Raw genomic sequence first — 21,963 nt, 5'->3', positions numbered from 1 at the left:
GCATGGTTAACATTCAGGGATTGTGGAAGAGTAATAGTTCAGCATTTCAGACACGTTTTAATCTCTTTTTAGTTTACTGTTAATTTTAATTATCTTTTAGATGTTTTTAGAGAGCCAGTGTGGTGTAGTGGTTAGAGTGTTGGACTAGGACCTGGGAGACCAGGGTTCGAATCCCCACACAGCCATGAAGCTCACTGGGTGACCTTGGCCAGTCACTGCCTCTCAGCCTCAGGGGAAGGCAATGGTAAACCCCCTCTGAATACCGCTTACCATGAAAACCCTATTCATAGGGTCGCCATAAGTCAGAATTGACTTGAAGGCAGTCCATGTCCATTTTCAGGTGCTTTTAATGGCTTGTTTTTAGCTGTTTTTTAAATTGATGCCTATAATATTTCTCATAAATCGCTTTGAGGTTTTATTAAAATTTTACTAAAATTCGAAATGGGGCGACATAGCACAGTCTTTGGACTCCCATGCAGCAGTGGTACTTTGCCTTTCCTGTTTTCTTTGAGTTAGAAAGGCAAGCCTCAGGCTCTCATGGTCAGAGATGTCTGCATTTGCAAGCAGGATTTTTACCAAGTCCTGGACATTAAGAAGAGCACCAAATAAAGCATTGGGGACCAAGGTGGGGTCTAGACTGGATTCTAACAACATCTGGAGGGACACAGGTTATCCTAGGGGAAGGTGGGTGGCGGGAATGTTAATTTCAACGTTTGAAACTGCCCCATCGGACTGCTATTGTATCTATTCCAATGTATTGTTCATTTTATGAAATAATGCAATTTTAGAAATGAAAATGTGTCTGTTATTGCCGTTGCCAGCTATGTCCCAAACACCCCTTTCAACTTACTCCAGTCGTCTTTATTCTTTAAAAATGCAAGCCCTTGTTTTCTGCTAGAATGTATATACTTGAGATGGCCATCCAAGACTGGGGAAAGGGCAATTAGGTGCCATAAGAAAATAAGAGGCATGCTGGATGAGACCAAAGAAATATTTGGTCCCATATCCTGTTTCCCACTGTAGCCAACCAGATGCCTCTCAGAAGTCCACAAGCCAGGACATGAGAGTGGTAGCCCATTCTTGCTGTTCCCCAGCAACTGGTATTGAGAGACTTGCTGCCTCTGATCCCGGAGGTAGCATATAGCCTTTGCGACTGCTGGGCCTGATACTAACATGTGTGATACTAAAAAGGAGGTCTAACTGGCTTGTTTTTCGCTTGAATAGGACAGAATTCTTTGAGGGCTGCAAAGCAATATATGCAGACAGCATTGATGGGATATGTGCCCGGTTCCCCACCCTCTTAAATGAAGCCAAGCAAGAAGACAAGTTCAAGGATCTCTACCGTTTTACCTTTCAGTTTGGCCTGGACTCTGAAGAGGGACAGCGATCGCTGCATCGGGAAATAGCCATTGCCCTTTGGAAACTCGTCTTCTCTCAAAACAAGCCCCCAATATTGGACCAGTGGTTACACTTTCTGAACGAGAACCCCTCAGGAATCAAGGGCATCTCCCGGGACACGTGGAACATGTTCCTAAATTTTACTCAGGTCATTGGGCCGGACCTCAGCAATTACAGCGAAGATGAGGCTTGGCCCAGTCTCTTTGACACCTTTGTGGAATGGGAAATGGAGCAACGGAAGAAGGAGGAGGAGGAGGAGGGAGAGGACACCAAATGCGTTGTAGCTTCACAGACAGCGAGCCTGTGTGCAGACCATCATACTTAGCAGCATTTTAATGCAGCAGCAACAGCCGTAACCTATCAACCTTTTCATTACCCATAAGCTCTGGACTCCTCTGGAATTTACAGACGCTCCAGATTTTTTCTACTTTACACCTTTCTCTGCCTTGTAATTTTGAAAGGGCTCTAAAATGCTGTATCCATATTTTAGGCACTTTTCAATTTTGGGTTATTCCTGTTTCTTCTTCCTCACCCCTTGAAATTTTTGAGACCCCTGGCTGCAAGTTTAAATGTTTTTTTTAAAAAAAGAATGGTTTCAGATTTGGTATAATTACATCTTGACGTTGGTTGCACAACTTTAAAAAACAAACTTTTTTTTGGTGAAGTTAAATTAACATCGCTAAATTATACAGTGCCAGATTGAAGTTCTGCAAATTTACATATATATATATATTTTCAGGGCAGGTCTATACTGTGTGTAGTGCTGTTTACATTGTTGACTTTTTTTTTAAGGTTGTGATAATTTTAAGATTTATACCATGATTAATCAACAGTGTTTACTGTTAACTGAAAAATGCATTTAATTCCCAGGTAAATAAGATTCTGAAAGCCAATGAAAGTGCATTTTTTCCACTCTTTTTTGTTTTTGGTAGCATAGCTAACTTCTTTTAAGTTGGCTCCTGGGGTTTTTTTTTAACAAAAATATTCCTTTTGCTTGAAAGAATATACTGTACCTTCCAGTCAGCTCAGCATTTAATAAGCTTTTTTGAACCCTTTTGGCCATGAGATAAAAGTGCAGCATCTGGTTCTGTGGAGAGGGCTGTTTTTACTCCTTGTCCTCTATGCACCCCCTTCCCACAAGTCTGCCATCATTTGGAATTGCTTTGCTCACTTTTAAACAATGAGCTCTGTTCACACTGACAAGGATGCCAAGCATGCACTATAAGAGGGTGAGGCTTCTTCCCTCAAAAGAAAATAAAAAGAACTAGGCAGTCTTGCAGAGATTATGCTAATGCAAGCCCCATAAAAAAAAAGTCAAGCAAAGGGATTCTCCTCTCGCTTGGGTAGCAAGGCATGGGGTATGTGTGTATATAACAGGCCTTGCAGCACTCTGGGCAGAAATTGGCCATCCCTTGCTTTGGGTAAAGTGCATAAGAGCTGTGCTACCTCAATTCTAAGCCCCCCCCCCAAAAAAAAACCCCCAACACTGCAGATTGAATTTTCCTTTTGGACTAGGGAGTCTCTTTTCCTAGCAGTGTGAAAATGCTTTTACTTGATTTTAAAAGCCAAATGTGGTACTTCTTTTTTTCCCCCTTTTCCCATGCATTTGTACCTTGAGCAAGTGTTTCCTCTCTGTGGTGGGGGAAGACACACACGCACACACACCTTGAATAAAAACTCTCCTTTAATTTTATATATTTGACACTTGGATAAAAGTGTTACCCTCTATATGGCCAATGAGCGCGGCATAGCTGTGCAAGAATGTGTGGGTTTAACAGCCACCGCCACCACAAACGCACCCACAAAAGCTCTTGGTTGTGGGATTGTGGTTGGAGTCATCCCATTATTCCCTGCACAAGGAAGTTTGCATCTCTCAAATAAGATTTCCACTCTGCCCTTTATTGCTGCATCCTGAATAGAAATTTCAGCAGGTGTATGGAAATTCAGTGATGGAAAAGGCAGCATCTCTTGGATTTCTGCTTGTTCCCTTGCTGTCAGGAAGGCCCAGACTTAACCAAAACGGTGGTAACCCTAGTTTGGAATCATCTTTAATGGCTATGCCCTATGCATGTCCTTTGGGACTGACTTTTAACAATATTTTAAATAAGACTTGATTTGTTGTCTTTTAACATTTTTCCTGTATCTCGGACGAGTTGCTCACTTGGAACTCTTGCAACCTAAAAAAGGAGTTTCATTCATGCTGGCTGAATTGTTTTGTGACTTTTTAAAACGACGACGTGTTGTCGACATTTTAAAACGTGGGAAAAGGGATAGCTGCTGAGGCTTTCACCTGACATGGGTCTCACCTCCATATTAATGTTTTTTTTAAAAATATAAAACTTTATTTCTGGTTACTCAGCGAAGGCTCTCAAAGTAGGTTTTAACTTCTTCTTTTTTGAAACGTAATGCAGACGTTGCCAGCCTGGTGCCCTGCTGGCTGGGGCTGATAGGAACACAACACTTGGAGGGCACCAGGTGGGCAGTTGACTTAATGAGTCATAGACCCACCTAAGCTGCATTTTTAAGCAATCCATGAACCTATACATTCCATTGGAAACGTCTAAGTAGCTTGAGATCGGTGGGAAAGGCAATTCTGCTACATGGTGGGTTGGGCAGGCGTGTTGAAGACCTTCTTTACAATTGTGCTGTAACCATGCAATCTGCTGAAGCAGGCTAGCTCCCTTCCTCAATTGCTACAGCTCTTCACGCAAGAGACTCAGCATGAAGCTGTGCCACCTCTCTCTAGTCTTTCCTTCCCCCTCCCTCCTGCCTCCCACTTCCCAACAGAGTTTGCATGGGCACAATTGGGTAGGTCCATCAAGACAGTCAAACTCCTCTAGATCTGAAATCGCCTACAATCCTGGGGTGGATTTTTTTTTTTAAAGAAATACTTGAAATTCACACCCTTTCTCACCTGCCAGGAGCAGAGATTGATATCCATTTGTTTGTTGATGAATACTGACTGCATTAAAACACCTTTTTAAAATTGTGCAAATGCTACCAGAAGTGCTGTTTTTAAGGTATAACTGCATCTAGGGGCAGGGCACTCCTTGCACCCCCTGCTCTTGAGTCCAGCTAGGAAGTTCTCACTTCAGTGTTAAGGCTGCATGTGTGTTCTATTCAATGTCCTCTTTTTGTTTTTGATGACAAAGGAAATTCTGTGCCTAAGATTGGGGAAAACGTTGTCTTGGTGTGTTCATTCAGTCCTGACAGCCCTGAACTCTCTAACTTGACCTTGCAAAGTATTTATTCACCTGCTTGAAGGTTTAGCCCAGAGGCTTTTGAGAACAAGCCTTGGTTATTAAAGCATAATGAACGACACCAAGTCTGTGCATTTGAGATTCTCTGTCCGGAGAGTTGCTATGAAAATGAACAGCAGTTGACTCTAAACAAATGAGAAGACTACCTATTTTAGTCAGCAGCCTGTTCTAAAGAGGCTTAGGTGGTGAGGTTGGAGCATAACGCTTACTTGTCATGCAGTTCAGTCTTTGCGTCCACATAATGCACCACGAGGTAGGAGATTCTTTCCGAGCCCAACTTGGTTAGCCCCCACGCTGAGCCTTCTCAGAGGCTCACTTCCATTATATCATTACCTTCTGCAAATGCTTAACTTTTTTCCAGCCTCCCCATGGAGAACTTCAGGTAGCCAGCACTAATAAGGGCAGGCTCTCAAAAATAAACACTTCAAAATTTTGTCCCCTTAACGGAGGGGCTGCTTGCTTGCATGAGCATATAGCAGGAATGGATGGACCGATGGTCTGAGATTATGGGAGCTAGCCAAAAGCATAGGGAGGACCATAGGTTTCCCATCCCTGAACCCTGATGAATTAAGCTGCCTTACTGAATGCATCTGCCAGTCCCTGGTTCCCAGAACAAAGAGAGGCTCTATGCAGTGTGGTGTATTCTCATCACCGTTTGCCTTTCTTTCAAAATATGGAAGGAAGTGTGGAGTAACAGTGTGCTAGGATTCCTTGGCACAACCTTGCTAAGAACTGACACAGAGAAGCTCTGAAGCATCCTCATTGCCCAGAAAGACCATTCCTGTTCCTGGACCCAGATTATATTGGAGGGTGGGACTCCGTATGGCAATAGTCAACAGGTATTCCGCAGTTGCTAAGTTGATGCCGGCCTCTTGTTCTGCGAACAGTTTGACAATCTATGCATATGTCTTTTTGTTTTGCCTCAATTTTTTAAAAATTCAGAAAAGCTAAGCTTGGAAAAGTAAAGAGTCTATTTAGTCTCCCACCCACCCCTAAACTTTGTATTAAATATAGCTTACAGAGGACACTTTAATCTAGCCCTGAGAGCGGCTTCGTTATACTTTAGCCTAGATGTGGGAAACCTTGGCTCTCCAGTTGTTGCTGAGCTACAGCTCCCATCATCCTTGGCCATGCTTGCTGGGGCTGATGGGAGTTGTAGTTCAGCAGCACACTTGCTTAGCCTGCAAGGCAAGGATTGGGTAGCTGTGGCTCTCCAGAGGTTGTTGGACTCCAACTCGCATAAGCCCCAACCAGTCGAGTTGAGTGTCAGGGATGATGACTACATCTTCTCATTTTTATATAATCTTTTAAAATGCAAACTTGGTGTCATGGATGTGCATGATGCTGACAATTAGGCCTTGCTTTAAAACGTGGCAGATGTAAAAATAGGGGTGGATTTGGTGCATGCAGGGAAATTTCCAAAAGACTTAGAGCAAAATGCTTGTGGAGGCTCATTCAGCACAGCCTTTGTAATTATCTGCTGGAAAATGAGTGGATGGTTGATGTCTCTGTGGCATCCTGCTGTCTTTTCCCAGAAATGTGATTTTGATCTCTTTCCCTCCCCCTTCCTGGTAATAAAATATTTAAGCTTCCTGCAGATGGCACAGCAATGTGGCTCCCAAAGCCCTCCAAAGTAAGAGGAGCTGAAAACTTGGTCAACAGTGCAGTCCTGCTAACTCTTGAGTGACATCCAGGCTGCGCCAGCAAAGCCTGGCCAGAGGTACCTTTTAAATATCAGCTCCCAGGTATGCAAGACCATTGACAAGGAACATAGGATGCCACCTTATACCGAGTCAGATCCTTGGTCCATCTAGCTCAGTACCGTCTGCTCTGACTGGCAGCGTCTCACCAGGGTTTCAGGCAGGGGACCCTCCCAGCCTCACCTGGAGGTGCCAGAAACCAGGAACCTTCGTGCAAGGCAGATGCTCTGCCGCTGAGCTCCAGCTCCCACCCACCCCATCCTTACAGCATGTCTTTTTCCTTGCATGTCTTTTTCATGACCGACACATGGCTGCAGCCCAATTCAGCTCAGGCAAGTTCACAGACTATCCTGTTGGCAATTCAAAGGGGGGCTGCACAGATGATGGAGCCCGCATAAATTCTTGCTGTTATTATGTAGTGGGGTGCGTGGATGTGTCCATGCAAAGCAGGTGGTTTGCCTGCACGTGGTTCCTGCTTCAATCTCTTGGGATCTCCAGCAAGGGCTGGGAAAAGACTCCTGTCTGAAACCCAGTGAGCCTCTGCCAGTGTAGGCATTATTGAGCTAGATGGACCAATGGGCTGAGTAGGTATATGGCAGCTGCCTATGCTTTTATGTATGTTTGTACATCACAGTTTCCAAGAGGAGCCCAACCCTTGTGAAGTTGGCTTCAGCATCAGAATTATTTTTAGGTTTTTGATAGGATGAGGGTTGGCTGTATGCAGCGGGCCATTTCTGAATGGGCTTTTCTTTGTTGGGATGTATGGCTTGAAGAACGGAGAATGGGGAAGTCATGGGGCTTGGTGCTTAGCGTAGTCAATCATCATTGGCGATCCCTTGTGGCCGAGTAAGATTGTCTTCCAAGATAAGGTAACAGTGGGTCCGTAAGTGACTGTGGAGGCCAATTCTGGATCCACACAGCCTCCCACAGTGAGGACATAGGTTTCCAGATGGAAGATGGTCACGATGAGGATTTGCTTGATGCGCCTTCCCCTTAGCCCTTTTGTCCCTTTCGCCTTGTGCTTCTTCAAAGTCCATAGCAACTTTGATAATGGCCGACCTCCAATTGGGACACTCATGAGCCAAGGCTTCCCAGTTGTCGATGCGCATGTTACATTACAGTGGCACTCTGCCTGTAGAACAGGCGCAACATCGGCTCCTGCGATGAGCAGATACCACGAAGCTCCTAGAGAGGCCAGAGGAAAACAACAGGAAGTTGGTCTTTTGCCTTTGCTGATTGGCAATTCCTTGGCTTACCATTTCTCATCCAAGTCCCCATTTCAGGGTTGAGTTTTCCTATTCTGTTCCTGTATTGTTCTGTGGGTTCGCTTTGTCCTGAATTCAGCTTCTCCTGAATTCCAATTCAGTGTAACTTTTAATTTATTGAGTTGGAGTATACACGTCACTCTGCTACAGTTCTCCATAGGCTTTGTTTCCACCTCTGTTCTTTGTGGGATGCGTTCTCTTGATGTGCGCATTTGTTGCCTGCCATTGTGAAACCGCTGCACAAGAAGATTATTTAATTTATTCGTTAAGGTGCTGGTACACTGCTATTCAGGTGGACCTTACCAAGCAGATTATATATGATCAGTTCAGGATTGTTCTTTGGCAATGTCATATCAATGCATATGTGCACTTTGGTAACATGGGGTGGGTGGGAAAGAGGGACACCTGCTGTGGCAGGCGGCTCACACAGGTGCTGTGTACAAAATCTGGGAATTAAAAAGGTTTTTTAAAAGAGACTTCCTAATGTTTCAATTTCACTTTGGAAATCGGGCCTTCTAGTTAAGAACTCCGAAGGTTTAGAAAAGAATTTCAGAAGAATTTTCTTAGCCCCTTCTTAATTCCCCTTTCTCTGCAGTATCTTTTTATTTTTAATTTCAATGTCCAGAAAGGCACACAGTATTCTAAATGGGATAGATTTATATTATGGCATGATTATTGTCCCTGCTGTTTTATTTTCCATTTCAATCCTAATGATTCCTTATGATGCATTTGTCCTTTCACTCCTGTAGCATGCTGAGCTGCTGGCGTTGATAATGAGCTTTTCAGAATGACTTCCGAAATCTTTCCTCAGCTAATTTAGGTCCCTGTCCTTTTTAGATGTAAAGTTAGGATGCCTTGTGCCAATGTGCGTTACTTTGCACACATTTGCGCATAGGTGATGTACATAACATTCTGTCTCGTCTCTCACAACTGTACCTGCAACAGACAATGGCAAAAGTTATTTATTTCACCTATTTATATACTGCTTAATACTTAAGACAGTCTCTAAGTGGTTTAAAAATAATGAATGCTATATATATAACAAACTGAAAAACTCCAATTATAAATGCAATGCAATATATATTTTTTAAAAACCTACAATACAATGCAGTGAAATAATACAAATCCCCACAAACAAGAACATCACATCCCATTTTGAAGGCTGAATGCGGCCCTCGGATCTCTCCTGCAACCCCATGTTGTCCTTCCCTAGCTGTGCTTCGCATCTCCTTGAGTGTTTTTGCCTCACTTGAAAGTGTCCTTGAGCTCTGATTAATGCTTTGCTTTCTTCAATATAATAGACAGAAGCAATGTCAGCTCACATTAACAAGAGTAACCCATGAACCCTAATTTAAACATATTAATATAAGCAGTTTATATATCCCAATGGACAACGGTTAACTCTATGAAGCAGCCGGCCCAGATAGATGCCTTTGGTCTGATCCAGCAGGACTCTTTTTGTATCCTTAGTTGAATGACAGGCAGTGCTGTTAAACAGGGGTGTAGTTGTCCAGGGTCTTGGGTGTGTGTGTCTAAGACCCCTTACTTTTTTGGGAGCAGGGTCCCTCTGTCTCCAGGATCTTACGAGCCAATCAGCATGAAAGAGGAGCGTGTTAGCCACCGAGAAGAGTCTTCTAACATGCTTCCTTCCTTGGAACCAATCCGAGTGAAAGGAGGTGAGTCAGCTACCGAGAAGACCCTTCTCAATAGCTAACTCCCCTTTCATGCTTATTGGCTCCTAAGGATGTCTGTTGTTGTGGGAGAAGGTACTAACAAGGATCTCATTCTCAACACAGCTGCAAAAAAAAGAAGGGGGCATGGCTGTGACTAACATGAAGAGACCCTGCACTTCTGAATTTCCCACTACGCTACTGCTGTTAAGGAGGCTTAGGCTTACCACAAACACCCCGTCGATAATGATATGACTGTAACAACTTAGTGGTTTTCCCTGAAAAGTCGGTAGGCTTTCCATAAGAGTCGATCAGCCCAGTCTGCTCTTGGAAAACGGTACCCATCCTCCCAGTGCTGCAATAATTTTTTAAAAAACTCATTAAGAAAACCATTTTTTTCCATGTTCTAGTGCGTTCATTCCAAATGAGGAAGATGTCTCCATTTGTCAACTCAAGTCGGCTTCGAGGGCTGGCTTCCCTCCACCCATTCCTGCTCCATTACTTTACAAGATTAATGTGTTTGGCATTCAAAACAAAAAGAAATTGTGGCATGTTGAGGGGAGAAATTTGACTATAACTGTGTGTGAGGTGGTGGCATGTCGACTCTTGGCATATGCGCTGTCTCTCTGTCTGTCCCTTGCTGTTCTGGCTGCCACTACCCGGCAGCCAGTCTAGTTGAGCAACCCTCTTTCCAAATTCAGAGCAGTGGCTGTCTTCTTTTCCTTTTCCCCCTATTTGGTATGTCATTCCCTTTTGACCTGTTGAGTTTCTCTCTCTCTCTCAAACCTCAGATTTCTAAGCAGCTAAATACACTTTGGGAATTTCTTTAGTATTAAGAGGCACAAAGAGACTAGTCCAGCAAAGCAGGCCCTACACTTTTGTGACCAGTTGTTTTGGATTAGCTGATTGTTCCTTTGTAGCCTATCACACCATCTCAGGTGTGGGTCAGGCGGGCATGCTTTGTGAGGAATGGTCTCATGGCTATTACGGCAGGCCTCTTTCAACAAGCCTTTTAATTAGTTCTTTCCCAGTCTGCATCTGTATGGGAATTGTTTTTAATGGTTTTATCTCTTCTGTGTTTGCCACCCTGCGCTCCTTCAGGAGGAAGGGCAGGATAGAAATGGGCCAATTAAATTAATAAAAGGTCCCTGATGCTGAATTTATAGGAAAAAGGCAAAACCTCATTTGGATCCAAGAGGTGGCTGGCAAAATGAGAAGGACCGCAGGGTGTCATTTCTGTTGTCCCATCATCTTGCAATCTTGTGTCTCTTAGAGCAGGTCAGCTCCTATCTGTGGTTGGCTTTTTCTTTTTTATGCCCTAAGAGGTTGGTTCATGCGTGAGGCGACAGCTTGCAGAGAAAGTGATTCCAGATTTCTAGGTTAACTACTGCTTATACCTGTGGGTATAAGAGCCAGTGTGGTGTAGTAGTTAAGGTGTTGGACTGCGATCTGGGAGACCAGGGGTCGAATCCCCACACAGCCATGAAGCTCACTGGGTGACCTTGGGCCAGTCCCTGCCTCTCAGCCTCAGAGGAAGGCAATGGTAAACCCCCTCTGAATACCGCTTGCCATGAAAGCCCTATTCATAGGGTTGCCATAAGTCAGAATCGACGAAGGCAGTCCCATACCCGTGGGAATCCATTGCTTGCATTATTGACTTTGACGGTGTAGTGCTTTAATATTTTAAGACAACAACATGAAAATATCTGTAAATGGGGTGTTCTTAAGTGTTTCTCTAGAGGCTTTTAGTCATGCAAACCTTCCAGCAAGGCTTGGGAGAAGTGGATAAAAAGTAGCTGTGGGCTTCTAACCTCTTTTTTTGGCCTCTCGTGTCACTTCCATAAGCCCTGTTTATTGAGCATTCCGCCTGATTTGGCTGCACAAAGTTTGCAGAGGGCTTATATGGTGTCCATGGTTTGTTGAGATTTAATTCTGATTCATTTGTAAGTACAGTAGTTACTACTGCAAAAAGTCCAATTCCTTCCTTCCTTCCTTCCTTTCTTCCTTCCTTTCTTCCTTTCTTCCTTTCTTCCTTCCTTTCTTCCTTTCTTCCTTCCTTTCTTCCTTTCTTCCTTTCTTCCTTTCTTCCTTTCTTCCTTCCTTCCTTCCTTCCTTCCTTCCTTCCTTCCTTCCTTCCTTTCTTCCTTTCTTCCTTTCTTCCTTCCTTTCTTCCTTTCTTCCTTCCTTTCTTCCTTTCTTCCTTTCTTCCTTTCTTCCTTTCTTCCTTTCTTCCTTCCTTTCTTCCTTTCTTCCTTTCTTTCTTCCTTTCTTCCTTTCTTCCTTTCTTCCTTTCTTTCTTCCTTTCTTCCTTTCTTCCTTTCTTCCTTTCTTCCTTTCTTCCTTTCTTCCTTCCTTTCTTCCTTTCTTCCTTTCTTCCTTTCTTCCTTCCTTTCTTCCTTTCTTCCTTTCTTCCTTCCTTTCTTCCTTCCTTCCTTCCTTTCTTCCTTTCTTCCTTCCTTTCTTCCTTTCTTCCTTCCTTTCTTCCTTTCTTCCTTTCTTCCTTTCTTCCTTCCTTCCTTCCTTCCTTCCTTCCTTTCTTTCAGTGGCTTTGTTGCACAAGTATGCCAAGGCTACCAATGGCTATGAGCTGCGACCACTATGCTCTGCCTCCATAGTTGGAGGCAGTATGCTTCTGAATACTAGGCCCTGGAAACGGCAAGAAGGGAGAGTGTTCTTGCACTCAGGTCCTGCTTGTGGGCTTCCTGTAGACATCTGGTTGTGAGAACAGGATGCTGATGGGCCACTGGCCTGATCCAGCAGTCTGTTCATACGTTCACTTTAAATGCACAACCTGAATTTACTGGTGGGCGACTGAATCCCACCTGCAGACTGCCAACATCTTGCAGGTGGCCTCGGAAACCCTAAGATGCCTTGTGGTTCCTTCCAGCAAGGCCATTGATCGTCACATTGGTTGATTGTAAAAGACTGATGCTTTGTTGATTTGCTGCTTATAGTTGTATCCCGCCTTTCTATGGGCAAGCCTGAAGTGCCCAATAAGCATCTCTATTCTTTAAAACAGGGTCAGCAATTGGACACAAAGTCATAGTAAGGAATCCTTCCATGGAAGACAATTCTTGAGGGGAAAGTTGAGAGGGCTGAACTGGGTCCCACCCTTGGCTCCTGGAAAATGGAGAGCAGGGTTTCTCAGCCTCTCCCTCTGCTGACTGGCCGTCTTGGAGCAGCAACAGCAGAGATGGAAAATGGAGGGCTATAATAGGTTCAGGAACACACAGAGATATGGGGGCCAGGGAAATCCCAGGCCTTTTCCTTGAATTCTCATGTTTCATTCAAAGTTCTACTCCAGTTCAAAGAGAATAATGGCCCCAGGCTATGGTCTGAAGACACATCAGGCCAGCTCCCTGCTGAAGCTAAGCAGGGTCAGGTCTGGTCAGTGCCTAGATGGGAGACCATGTGGGAGCCATATGTAAGCCACTTGGGTTTCATGAACAAAGAAAGGTGGGGTATAAATGAAATAAATAAATAAAATAAATGAAAATGCAGGCAGTATTTTGCACAATGCCACAGTATGAAGCAAACCCCATTGTCGCTTGGAGGACAGGCCATAGCTCAGTTCACCCCCACCATTTCCAAGGAGGGCTGGGAGACCCCATTTGAAATCCTGGAGAGTGGCTACCAGTCAGTGGAGGCAATACTGAACTAGGTGGACCAATGGTTAGACTTGATGTAAGACAGCTTCCTAGATTCCCTTTCCCTGTGCTGACCGGTGAGTGTGAAAGCACTAGGAAGACAGGCAGTCCTGAGGCCCTTTTTATATAAGCACATTGTGTAATGAATATTTCATGCAATTAGTTGACTTTTTTGCTCTCCCTGTTTTGCACTGATTTCTTCTCCACACCCCCACAGGTTATGTGTCGTAGCCAACTAAGTTTTACTTGGGGTAGACCCACTGAAATCAACAGGCTTAATCGCATCAGGGTTACTAACACTAGATACAGATCCGTAACCGTGACTTGCTTTTGGGGAGGGGGGATGAGGAGCTTGTTCTCTTGCTCCAGAATGCACCAGGTTTTGATCTCAGAGCAACTGACAACACTAAAGCTGTGGAACCAGAGAGGAGTAGGTGAAGAAACTGGTGTTGGCAAAGCGTGTTGTACCTAGGTGAGAAAAGCCGCATCTGTTGACATTTTCTCACCTACACAACTGCTAAATGTACCTGTCTTCTGTTGCATGTTGTCATCGTTCAGCTGTTCTCATACATTTCTGGCGAGCACCCAGCGGAATGGCTGGTGACTCAGCCTAGCACCTCGCTTCAGCCTAGTCTATTTCCCCCCTCAGGCAGCTGCCATTTCGATTCTCCAGTCAGAAGATTCTGGAACTAAAATCTGCCTCTCCACAAGGTGTGTTACCTGACCTCCCTTGTGGGAAACGGGTATGTGAAGGGACTGGATGCACGCCAACTGCAGCAATTTGTGGACAGGGATAGTCTGACAATAATGATCCATGTTTTGGTAACCTTAAGACTCAATGGTTGCAATGCACTCTTGGTAGGGCTGCCCTTGTCCCTTGTCCAGAGGCTACAGCTGGTACAAAACAGTGTGGCTAGATGTTGTTGGGGACAGATTATCACTAGCACATAACTCCAGTGCTCAAAAGTTTGCATATGCTGCCCATATGCTACTTGGCCAGGCTCAAGGCTCTTGTACTAATTTACAAGGGCCTTAACAACTTGGGTCAGGATACCTCAAGGCCTGCCTGATTCTTTATATACCTGCCAATAAGAGGTCTTTGGGGGGGGGGAGTCCCCCCTCCGGTTCCGATGCATGGCTCATATCCATCAGGAGCTTGTCAGTTCAGTATTGTGGATTTCGTTTTATGGAACTCCCAGTTGAGGCTGTCAAACTTGCAGCCCAGTCGAACTTGCAGTACCTGCTTCAGATTTTTTTTTATTCCAGCAGGCATTTTTACTGAATTGTGTTTTTTTGTAATTTTAACTTATTTTTATTTTCATTTGTATTAGTTTTTTTCTACACCACTTAAGATTCTTATTCAGAAATGGACATTTTCAATGGAAGACTAGACCAAGAGTCTTCCCCCCCCCCAAAAAAAAGTGTAGTCAGAAGAGATGGGCTTTGTCCTTAACTCCACTTTTGCCAATATTTTTTTCTCTTAGTGGGGGGAGGGCAATCTATGCATGCTCAGAACCCAAGGATTTTTAGAACCGGGGTGGTGGTGGTGGAAAGCCTAGCAGAGCTACAGTCATGTAGGGTTCCTCAATAACTTTCAGTTGTTACACATTCTGGCCTCAGTAACAAGAGTCTATCGCCCTCCCGCCCTCCTTGTCTTCCTCCACCCTTCCCGAGCCGAAACCTTTCCTTTTATGAAGATGATGGAAAAAGACCAAAATGTGTGAATCACAGATTCCATTTTCCCAAGGGCAAAGTACTTTTCTCTGAAGTGTGCTACTTCCTTCAGGCTGAATGGTATGTGTGTGGGGGGTGAAGAATGCCACAAATGTTTATGAAAAAGTTTAATTATGAGGCCTAGCAGGAAAAAACAGTTGGTAGTCCTTGTTACCCACAATGCACCTTTTGTTGGTGGGGGGGGGTCAGCTTGTTGCTTGCATGAAGAAAGCTGAATGTAAATCCTGGCCCTTCCAAATCACAATCAAAAGTTCACATTGTCCCAGGTCAATTTGTTGCATGCATGCACCCACAGAGCTAGTGCTGGGCCAAATTTTATTAGAAAAGAATTTCTTGAAGATTTTCTCTTTCGAGTTTTAATACTCGTTTTTAACATAGGATTGTATCCAAGCTAGTCCTACTCAAAGTAAAAAGGTAAAGGTGTCCCCGCACTTGTAGTGCGAGTCATTTCCGACTCTTAGGGTGACATCTTGCGACGTTTACTAGGCAGACCGTATATATGGGGTGAGATTGCTGGTTCCTTCCCCGGCCTTTCTTTACCCCCCAGCATACGCCGGGTACTCATTTTACCGACCACAGATGGATAGAAGGCTGAGTGGACCTCAACCCCTTTTACCGGAGATTCGACTTCCTCCTTCCATTGGAATCGAACTGAATGAACATGACTAACATAATTCATGTGAATGGGTGTGAGTAAAATTTAGGTGGAGATAATCCACAGTTTTAATCATTAACCAAACAAATTTCTCAGAACAGAGGTGTCCTCTGAAAGTTTCATTTCAGCCCCTCTTCCCAAACTACTGGAGAATTCCCCTGCCCCTGAGGAATATTCTGATGAAAACTGAATGACAACCAGTGTGGTGTAGTGGTTAGAGTGCCAGACTGGGACCTGGGAGACCAGGGTTCAAATCCCCACTTGACTGGGTGACCTTGGGCCAGCCACTGTCTCTCAGTCTAACTTACCTCACAGGGTTGTTGTGAGGATAAAATCAGGAGGGGGAGAGCCATCTTTGTACACTACCTTGAAGGAAATGTAATAATGAATGCTAATCTGTCTCAAACCCCTCTCTCCCAATTTTGCCACCCCCCAAAAAGATGAAGAATTTTGGGGAGAACTTTTCACTCAACCCAGCCTCAATAAGCTTCTTCACACTCTTTTATTCCTTAACAGCGTTTGGGTTAGCAACCAGCAGAGCCGAGTAAAAGGAAAAGAACAAGCCAGCTTACTGCATAAATAACTGGACCCACTTCTTTGAATGATTTAACATTTGACTCAACTGATTTTAATATTTAAAACATTGTATTGTGGGGGGAGGGAAATATCTGCTGGTATCCAAGATAAATGAAATTTAAATGAAATTGCCAAAGCTTTTTAGCAAAACCAGAATGTTAAAAACTATGATTGCAATTAGGAGCCTCCAGAGGTGGGTTGTCTCCTTTGATTCCCAGCAGGCCAAAGCCATGGAGCGATTCAGAAACTCTGCAAAGTAAGTGACAGAAATTAGCATTACTTTTCTTTGAGAGACATGCTGCAAAGTGCTTTTAATTTACAAACAAAATCGTACCGAAGGGTTAACGCCTGCCCAAAGGGAAACCTGAACGGTGTCACCTGTATTATAATCACAGGTGGGCAGAAGAGAGATTCTCTGGAGTCATGTTCAAGAATGTCAGAAGAGCCCTACTGGCTCTGGCCAATGGTCCACCTAGCCCAGCATCCTGTTCTCATAGTGGCCAGTCAAATGCCGGTGGGAAGCCCACATGCAGGCCCTCTGCACAAGAGCAGCGCTCTCCCCTCCTGCGGTTTCCAGCAACAGATAATCCGAAGGCATTCTTCCTGTCTGCGTTTAGGTATTCACCTGAACATGTCAGCTGAAAAACTGGGGATGGGGGCACGGGGGGGCACACACAAGGACCCCAACTTCTTCAGGGATGCAGGCATTTCAAACCGTCAGACCACTTGTTGGGGATGAGGGATGAGAGCTTGGGGGGTAAACAGGAGTGGATTTGGGGTGGAAGGGCTGTGCACTCAAATCTGCTCTGGTACTCGGACCGAATTCCTGGGCTTGGAATTCTTTAATTCTTTTGCAGCTGGCTCTGGTTGGCAGATTGTGGGGTTCACAGGTACATGCTGCAAGCCTAAAGTGTGTTTGTTACACAAAAGTAAGTAGATTTTTTCTTCTTTTGCTATACATCCCAACATTTCTGGAGGAAGGCAATGGCAAACCGCCTCTGAATACTGCTTACCATGAAAACCCTATTCATAGGGTCGCCACAAGTCGGAATCGACTTGAAGGCAGTCCATTTTTCCGTTTCACAGATGAAAAATAGGAACATGGTTGTTACATCCTTATTTACGTACCAGGGATTACTACCAGAGGCGCACCCCCCCATTACACATGTTTTTTTTTCTAGCCTGCTATATTTGTTTATTCTGCAACAGCCTGCCCTTTCGCAGATTTAAAAACCAAGGAGGGTGATTAACCACAGAAACAAAGATACACTAAACAAAGTATAATTGTCCTACAACATATTAACAGTTCAAATTATAGCTTGGCAGCTGCAGCGTGTGTCAGATGGCAGGATACACCCTGCGTGAGGCCACACATTGGAATACTGTGCTGCAGCTCTGGCTGCCGCAGGGAGGATATTGTAGAGCTGGAACAGGTGCAGAAAAGGGCAGCACTAACAATCAGGGGGCTGGAACCCCTCCCCTATGAGCAAAGCTATGACATTTGGGGCCTCCTATGCCAGGGATGGAGAAATGGGGGCCCTCCATATATTATTGGATTCCAGCTCCCATCTAAGGCTGAGAATTCTGACAACAACGGAAAATGAAGTTGAACTTCCTGCAGTTTGTGTGTTTGTGGTCAGGAATGGAAATCAGTTAAGCAAATATGATTGGTGTTTGTTTATATCATTGTTGGTTTGTCCACAAATAATATTGAATTAATGACGGGTTTATTTTTACATTGTTTGGATGCTTCCTTTACAATTAAATGGTTATGTAACTTACGTTAAATAGCAGACAGCGAGACAAATAATGTAGGATCTGGTAGAAACCGAACTGCAGCAGAATGGAAACGGCGCCAGTTAGGTAAATAAGGGTCAGAATGGAAATCGCTGCCTTCTTTCATCAGTGCTCCCATCGGCCTAAGCCAGCATGGGCAATGGACAGGGGTGATGGGAGTTGGAGTCCGACAACATCTGGAGGGCTGCAGGTTCTCTGCTCCTACTCTGTGTTAACGGCTTGATGCAACTGGAGCAAGACTAGAGCGGATCCGCACCATATATATCTAAAGCACATCCAATGCACATTTAAAGCATGTGACTTCCCCCAAAGAACCACGGGAACTGTAGTTTAAGAGTGCTGAGAATTTGTAGCTCTGTGAGGGGGAAACCACATATAGTGTGGAGGTGGCCACTGTCGTCGTGAGTGCCACCAGTTCTGGCAGGGCTGGAAGTAGGCAGAGGAGTGACAAATGTGAGAGGGAGGGTGAGATGTAGATCCACTCTCATTACTCAAAGCAGCTGTGCCGTGTGTACTCTGATGTAAAGAGGCACATACTGGCTAGCTTTCAATAGTTAACAAAGAACAAGCAAATATGAATCAAATCCTGTCTACAACCCCGGGCTTATCTGCAGCAAAAAAAAGAGAAAGACTGACTTGGAAGCATCTAACACCACCCCACCCCACCCGGATTGAAATAATCAGCAGCAAGGGTTTAGGATTAAAGGATGAAGGCAAAGCAAATTAAAAAAGGCCTGCAATAGCTCATCCCAGCATTCAGACCTCCCCTGGGGCTGATTAAGCTAATGTGGTGATGCATGTGAAGCTTAGAAAAGGGAGTTTGGGAGGGTGGGGGTGGGGAGAGTAGGGAAGATCACTAGATACTGTTACAGCACATGAAAATAATTATGGCACACAAGCTAAAATACGGGAGCAGACCCTTCTCTCCCCCCCCATTTTCCCAGTGTACTAAAGAACAGCCAAGCCAGTTAAGCCTCCAGGGTGCTTGTGCTTTGTTTTTTAAGCCCCTGAAAAATTAAGGGGGGCCCACAGCTAAGTAACACTTGCACGGAGAAGATACCGAAAGGACCCCAAGCAGCAACCCAGTGTCATCTGTCTCTCTTAGGAGCAGGACTTAGAAGATGCCTGCCAGCTTTAGCTGATGTAATTGCAGCCAAGCTGAAGGGCTTGTGCCCATCAAGCTAACTGAGGCATTAGAAAGGGGGGGTTATTTTATTTTGTAAAGGCCACAGGAGGCAGACCTCAAGCCTCCATCATGGGGGGGGGGGAGATTCTCAGCATTTAACTCAGTTCCCTTTCCCCTGTCACAATCAGGCCATCTCTGAGGCATCAATGGATTGGAATCTTTAGGGTTCTGTTCACTCCTTTTTTTGGTGGTGGTGGTGGTCATGAAAGGAAGTCCGGGGTGGTGGAAGGAAGAGCTAACAAAGTTGCAAAGGGGGTAGGAGTTCGTTTCAATGAAATGTGGGTTTGTTTCTCCAGCAGAATCATTTAGTATTGTTCTGTAGGTAAATGGCACAAACTGGCATCTCCTTGCTTTCTGCTCTTTTATTAAAAAAACAGAGAGGAAGCTGATCCATTAAGGCGGATGAGGCACTGCCCCACCAACCCTCAGCCAGCCCCCATCTGTCTGCTTTCTTACTGACAGTCTAGAGCAGCCTTTCCCAACCAGTGGGCCACCAGATGTTGGGCCACAATTCCCATCTTTCCCGACCATTGGCAATGCTGGTTGAGGTTGATGGGAGTTGTGGTCCAGCAACATCTGGTGGCCCACTAGTTGGGACAGGCTGGAGGGTAGCCCTGCCTGTCAGCTTCTTCTTCCTTCTCAGTCTCAGTGTTGCTCCTTGTAGAACTCAGCATGGAGGATGATGGGGAGAAAATTAGAATTAGATGGCTCTAACTACTGTTGGGCTCCCTGCTGCCGCCCTGCCTATCTCAGTGGGCGCCAACCTCCACTGACCCATCTGCTCTCAGCTCTCCTCATGGCCTGCTTTGTAAAAGGGATTCTTCAGCAGGGGTTCAACCCTTTCTCGCCTTCCCTAAGCCCCCCAGCTGTGGGAGTGGTGGGGTCCCTGATATGGGGTGGGGGAAAGAAGGCAGCTGAGGGTCAAGTCGAGAGTCAGGTGTGAAGAGACAACCTTGCCATCCTCCCTGATGAACTGTCTGAGCAAGGTGGAAGCAAGACACTCCCCATATGGCACGTGTGGGGAACCTTTGGCCCTTCTGATGTTGCTGAACTTCCATCGTCCCTGGCCATTGGCCATGCTTGCTGAGGCTGATGGGAGTTGGAGTCCAGCAACATCTGGAGGGCCACTGGTTCCTCCACACTGGTAATACTGCAATCCAAAACGATTCCCAAGGCCTAGAGCAAGGCCTGACCACACACGCAGGAGGAAAAGCCACCTATAAAGGCAGTGAAAAGGTGTGTGTGTCAAGCGCCACCGAGACAAAAATCAGGGGCCTGCAGCCCTCTGTGTATGTCTGTCCGTTCGTATGTGTGAACAAGCTATCAGAAGGCAAATTAAAGCATCTTCCTGGATGGTGAAGCATCCTCACAGGCCCTGGACTGGCCCGGCCCACCCATGCTGGCCCTTGGGCCTTTCAAGACAGGAAGAGCCTTAAAGAGACTCTGCCTAGGCAACAACTGCCTTCCCGGATGCGGTGTGTTTTGCGGCAGTCTTCTCCAGTTCTGGCTCAACTCCTGGCTTTCCCTCTGACAGTTGCCTAAGGCTCAACTTAACGGAGTTGGGAGGGGAGAAGCAAGGAGGCTCTGTAGCTCTCCAGGCTGAAGAGTTGGAATCTCGGAGAAGGCTTTGGGTTTCCTAAAGCCCTGTCCCTTCAGGTGAGGGCCGAAGGGGGTGAAAGGCCTGTCCTTGCCTCCCCCTTCTTCACGCCTTGGTAACTATTTTGTGTGTGTGTGAACTCTCAAGGATGTCCTTAACATGCCATAAGCAGAACCATACGTGAGGTATTAAAAATGTGTGTGAGGGTGTTGTGGGGTGGCAATGTCATGCCTAGTGGTACCAGACACAAAATCTGCAGAGGACAAGCCAGATACCTCATGGGCTGAGGACATTGAGGAGCAGGCAAGGTCCCCTGAAACCAGTGCTGAGGATTCCCTTGAGGGGTCCTCTGGAGGAAGACCTGCTGAACTACCCTTGGAGCTGTTGGAGGAAGAGGTGGAGCCAGCCTCCCTTCCCCTCCTTGAGAAAACCAGCGCCAAAAGATCAGGTTTGGGGAAAATGGCTTTGTGGGCCAAATTAAAGGCCCTGTTGGGCCAGGATTGATCTGTGGGCTGGAGGTTCCCCACCCCTATCCTAGGGTGAGGAGTCAGCGCTACCACTGTGCTCGCTCTTTGGGGAAGGGATGTCGCTCAGTGGTAGAGTGCCTTGCATGCAGAAGGTCCCAAGATCAATCCCCAGCATCTCCAGCTGGGGCTGGGAGAGTGCCCTGCTTGGAACCCTGGAGAGCCACTGTCAGTTAGTGTAGCTAATACTGAGCTAGATGGGCCAATGGCCTGACTCGGGATAAAGCAGCTTCCCATGTTCTTTTCATCAGCCTCGCGGTTCTAGAGCTTTAGCATACAAGTGACAAGCACACCATGTACAATCCCGACAAGTACTGAGCTGCAAATCGCTCAGTGTTCTGAGCCAATCATCTAATGGAGGCCTAGTGGATACATGTACATTAACCCCATTAAGAGCAGCACCTCTTTCTGCTCCATTAGCAGCCCTCTTACTGATCAATATTGGAAAGGCTTTTAGTAATTTCCTCAAGCTGGATGTTGCCTTGGAGCAGCCACGTGTCAGATGAGGCAAGGGTCAAACTGCCTGTGCAGCTCTGTAACTGATAAGCAAGCAGCCCAATTTGTTTCTTATTTGCAACTTCGCCTGACAACTAAGGTGTTTCTAGACAGTTCTAGAAATAATTTTTTGGTGTTGGATGCTTCAGATGCTAACCATAGTAAGGGCAGAAATTTTTGAAATGACCATCTTCTGACCATTCACCCTTATCCAAGTAAAGGAAAAAAGGCAATATTGGATGTAAAACAGGCACAGGGAACTTGTAGCTCTCCAAATGTTGTTGGACTACATTCTTGGCCATTGGCCATGCTAGCTAGGGCTGATGGGGTTGCTGATGGCTGCATGATGGCCTTAGATTCTAATGTCAGAATCATATCATAGAATCGTAGATTTAGAAGGGGCCTATAAGGCCATCAAGTCCAACCCCCTACTCAATGCAGAAATCCAGATTAAAGCAT

The 21,963-nt window shown here is 45.4% G+C and overlaps 2 protein-coding genes across 9 annotated transcripts in view; one reads left to right on the top strand and one right to left on the bottom strand.

Annotated features, from left to right (window-relative positions):
• DCUN1D3 (defective in cullin neddylation 1 domain containing 3) overlaps positions 1-4,393 on the top strand; it is a 46,648-nt gene extending 42,255 nt beyond the window's left edge. For all 3 annotated transcript variants that reach the window (XM_061599487.1, XM_061599488.1, XM_061599489.1), the window contains one exon: positions 1,225-4,393. In XM_061599487.1, coding sequence (XP_061455471.1) covers positions 1,225-1,723 — 499 coding nt within the window. In that variant the 3' untranslated portion in view covers positions 1,724-4,393. The remainder of the gene's footprint in view (positions 1-1,224) is intronic.
• An 11,541-nt stretch (positions 4,394-15,934) lies between these two features.
• REXO5 (RNA exonuclease 5) overlaps positions 15,935-21,963 on the bottom strand; it is a 38,422-nt gene continuing 32,393 nt past the window's right edge. For 5 of the 6 annotated variants that reach the window (XM_061600369.1, XM_061600364.1, XM_061600363.1 and 2 more), the window contains 2 exons: positions 17,688-17,738; positions 15,935-16,154 (listed from right to left, as the gene is read on the bottom strand). In XM_061600369.1, coding sequence (XP_061456353.1) covers positions 16,064-16,154; positions 17,688-17,738 — 142 coding nt within the window. In that variant the 3' untranslated portion in view covers positions 15,935-16,063. The remainder of the gene's footprint in view (positions 16,155-17,687; positions 17,739-21,963) is intronic. The other variant, XM_061600365.1, reaches the window with a different exon arrangement.

Source organism: Rhineura floridana, chromosome 17 (assembly GCF_030035675.1).
Source record: "Rhineura floridana isolate rRhiFlo1 chromosome 17, rRhiFlo1.hap2, whole genome shotgun sequence".
Taxonomy (NCBI): domain Eukaryota; kingdom Metazoa; phylum Chordata; class Lepidosauria; order Squamata; family Rhineuridae; genus Rhineura; species Rhineura floridana.
Note: the sequence above shows the minus strand (reverse complement) of the source record. Positions and strands in the feature narration are given on the sequence as shown.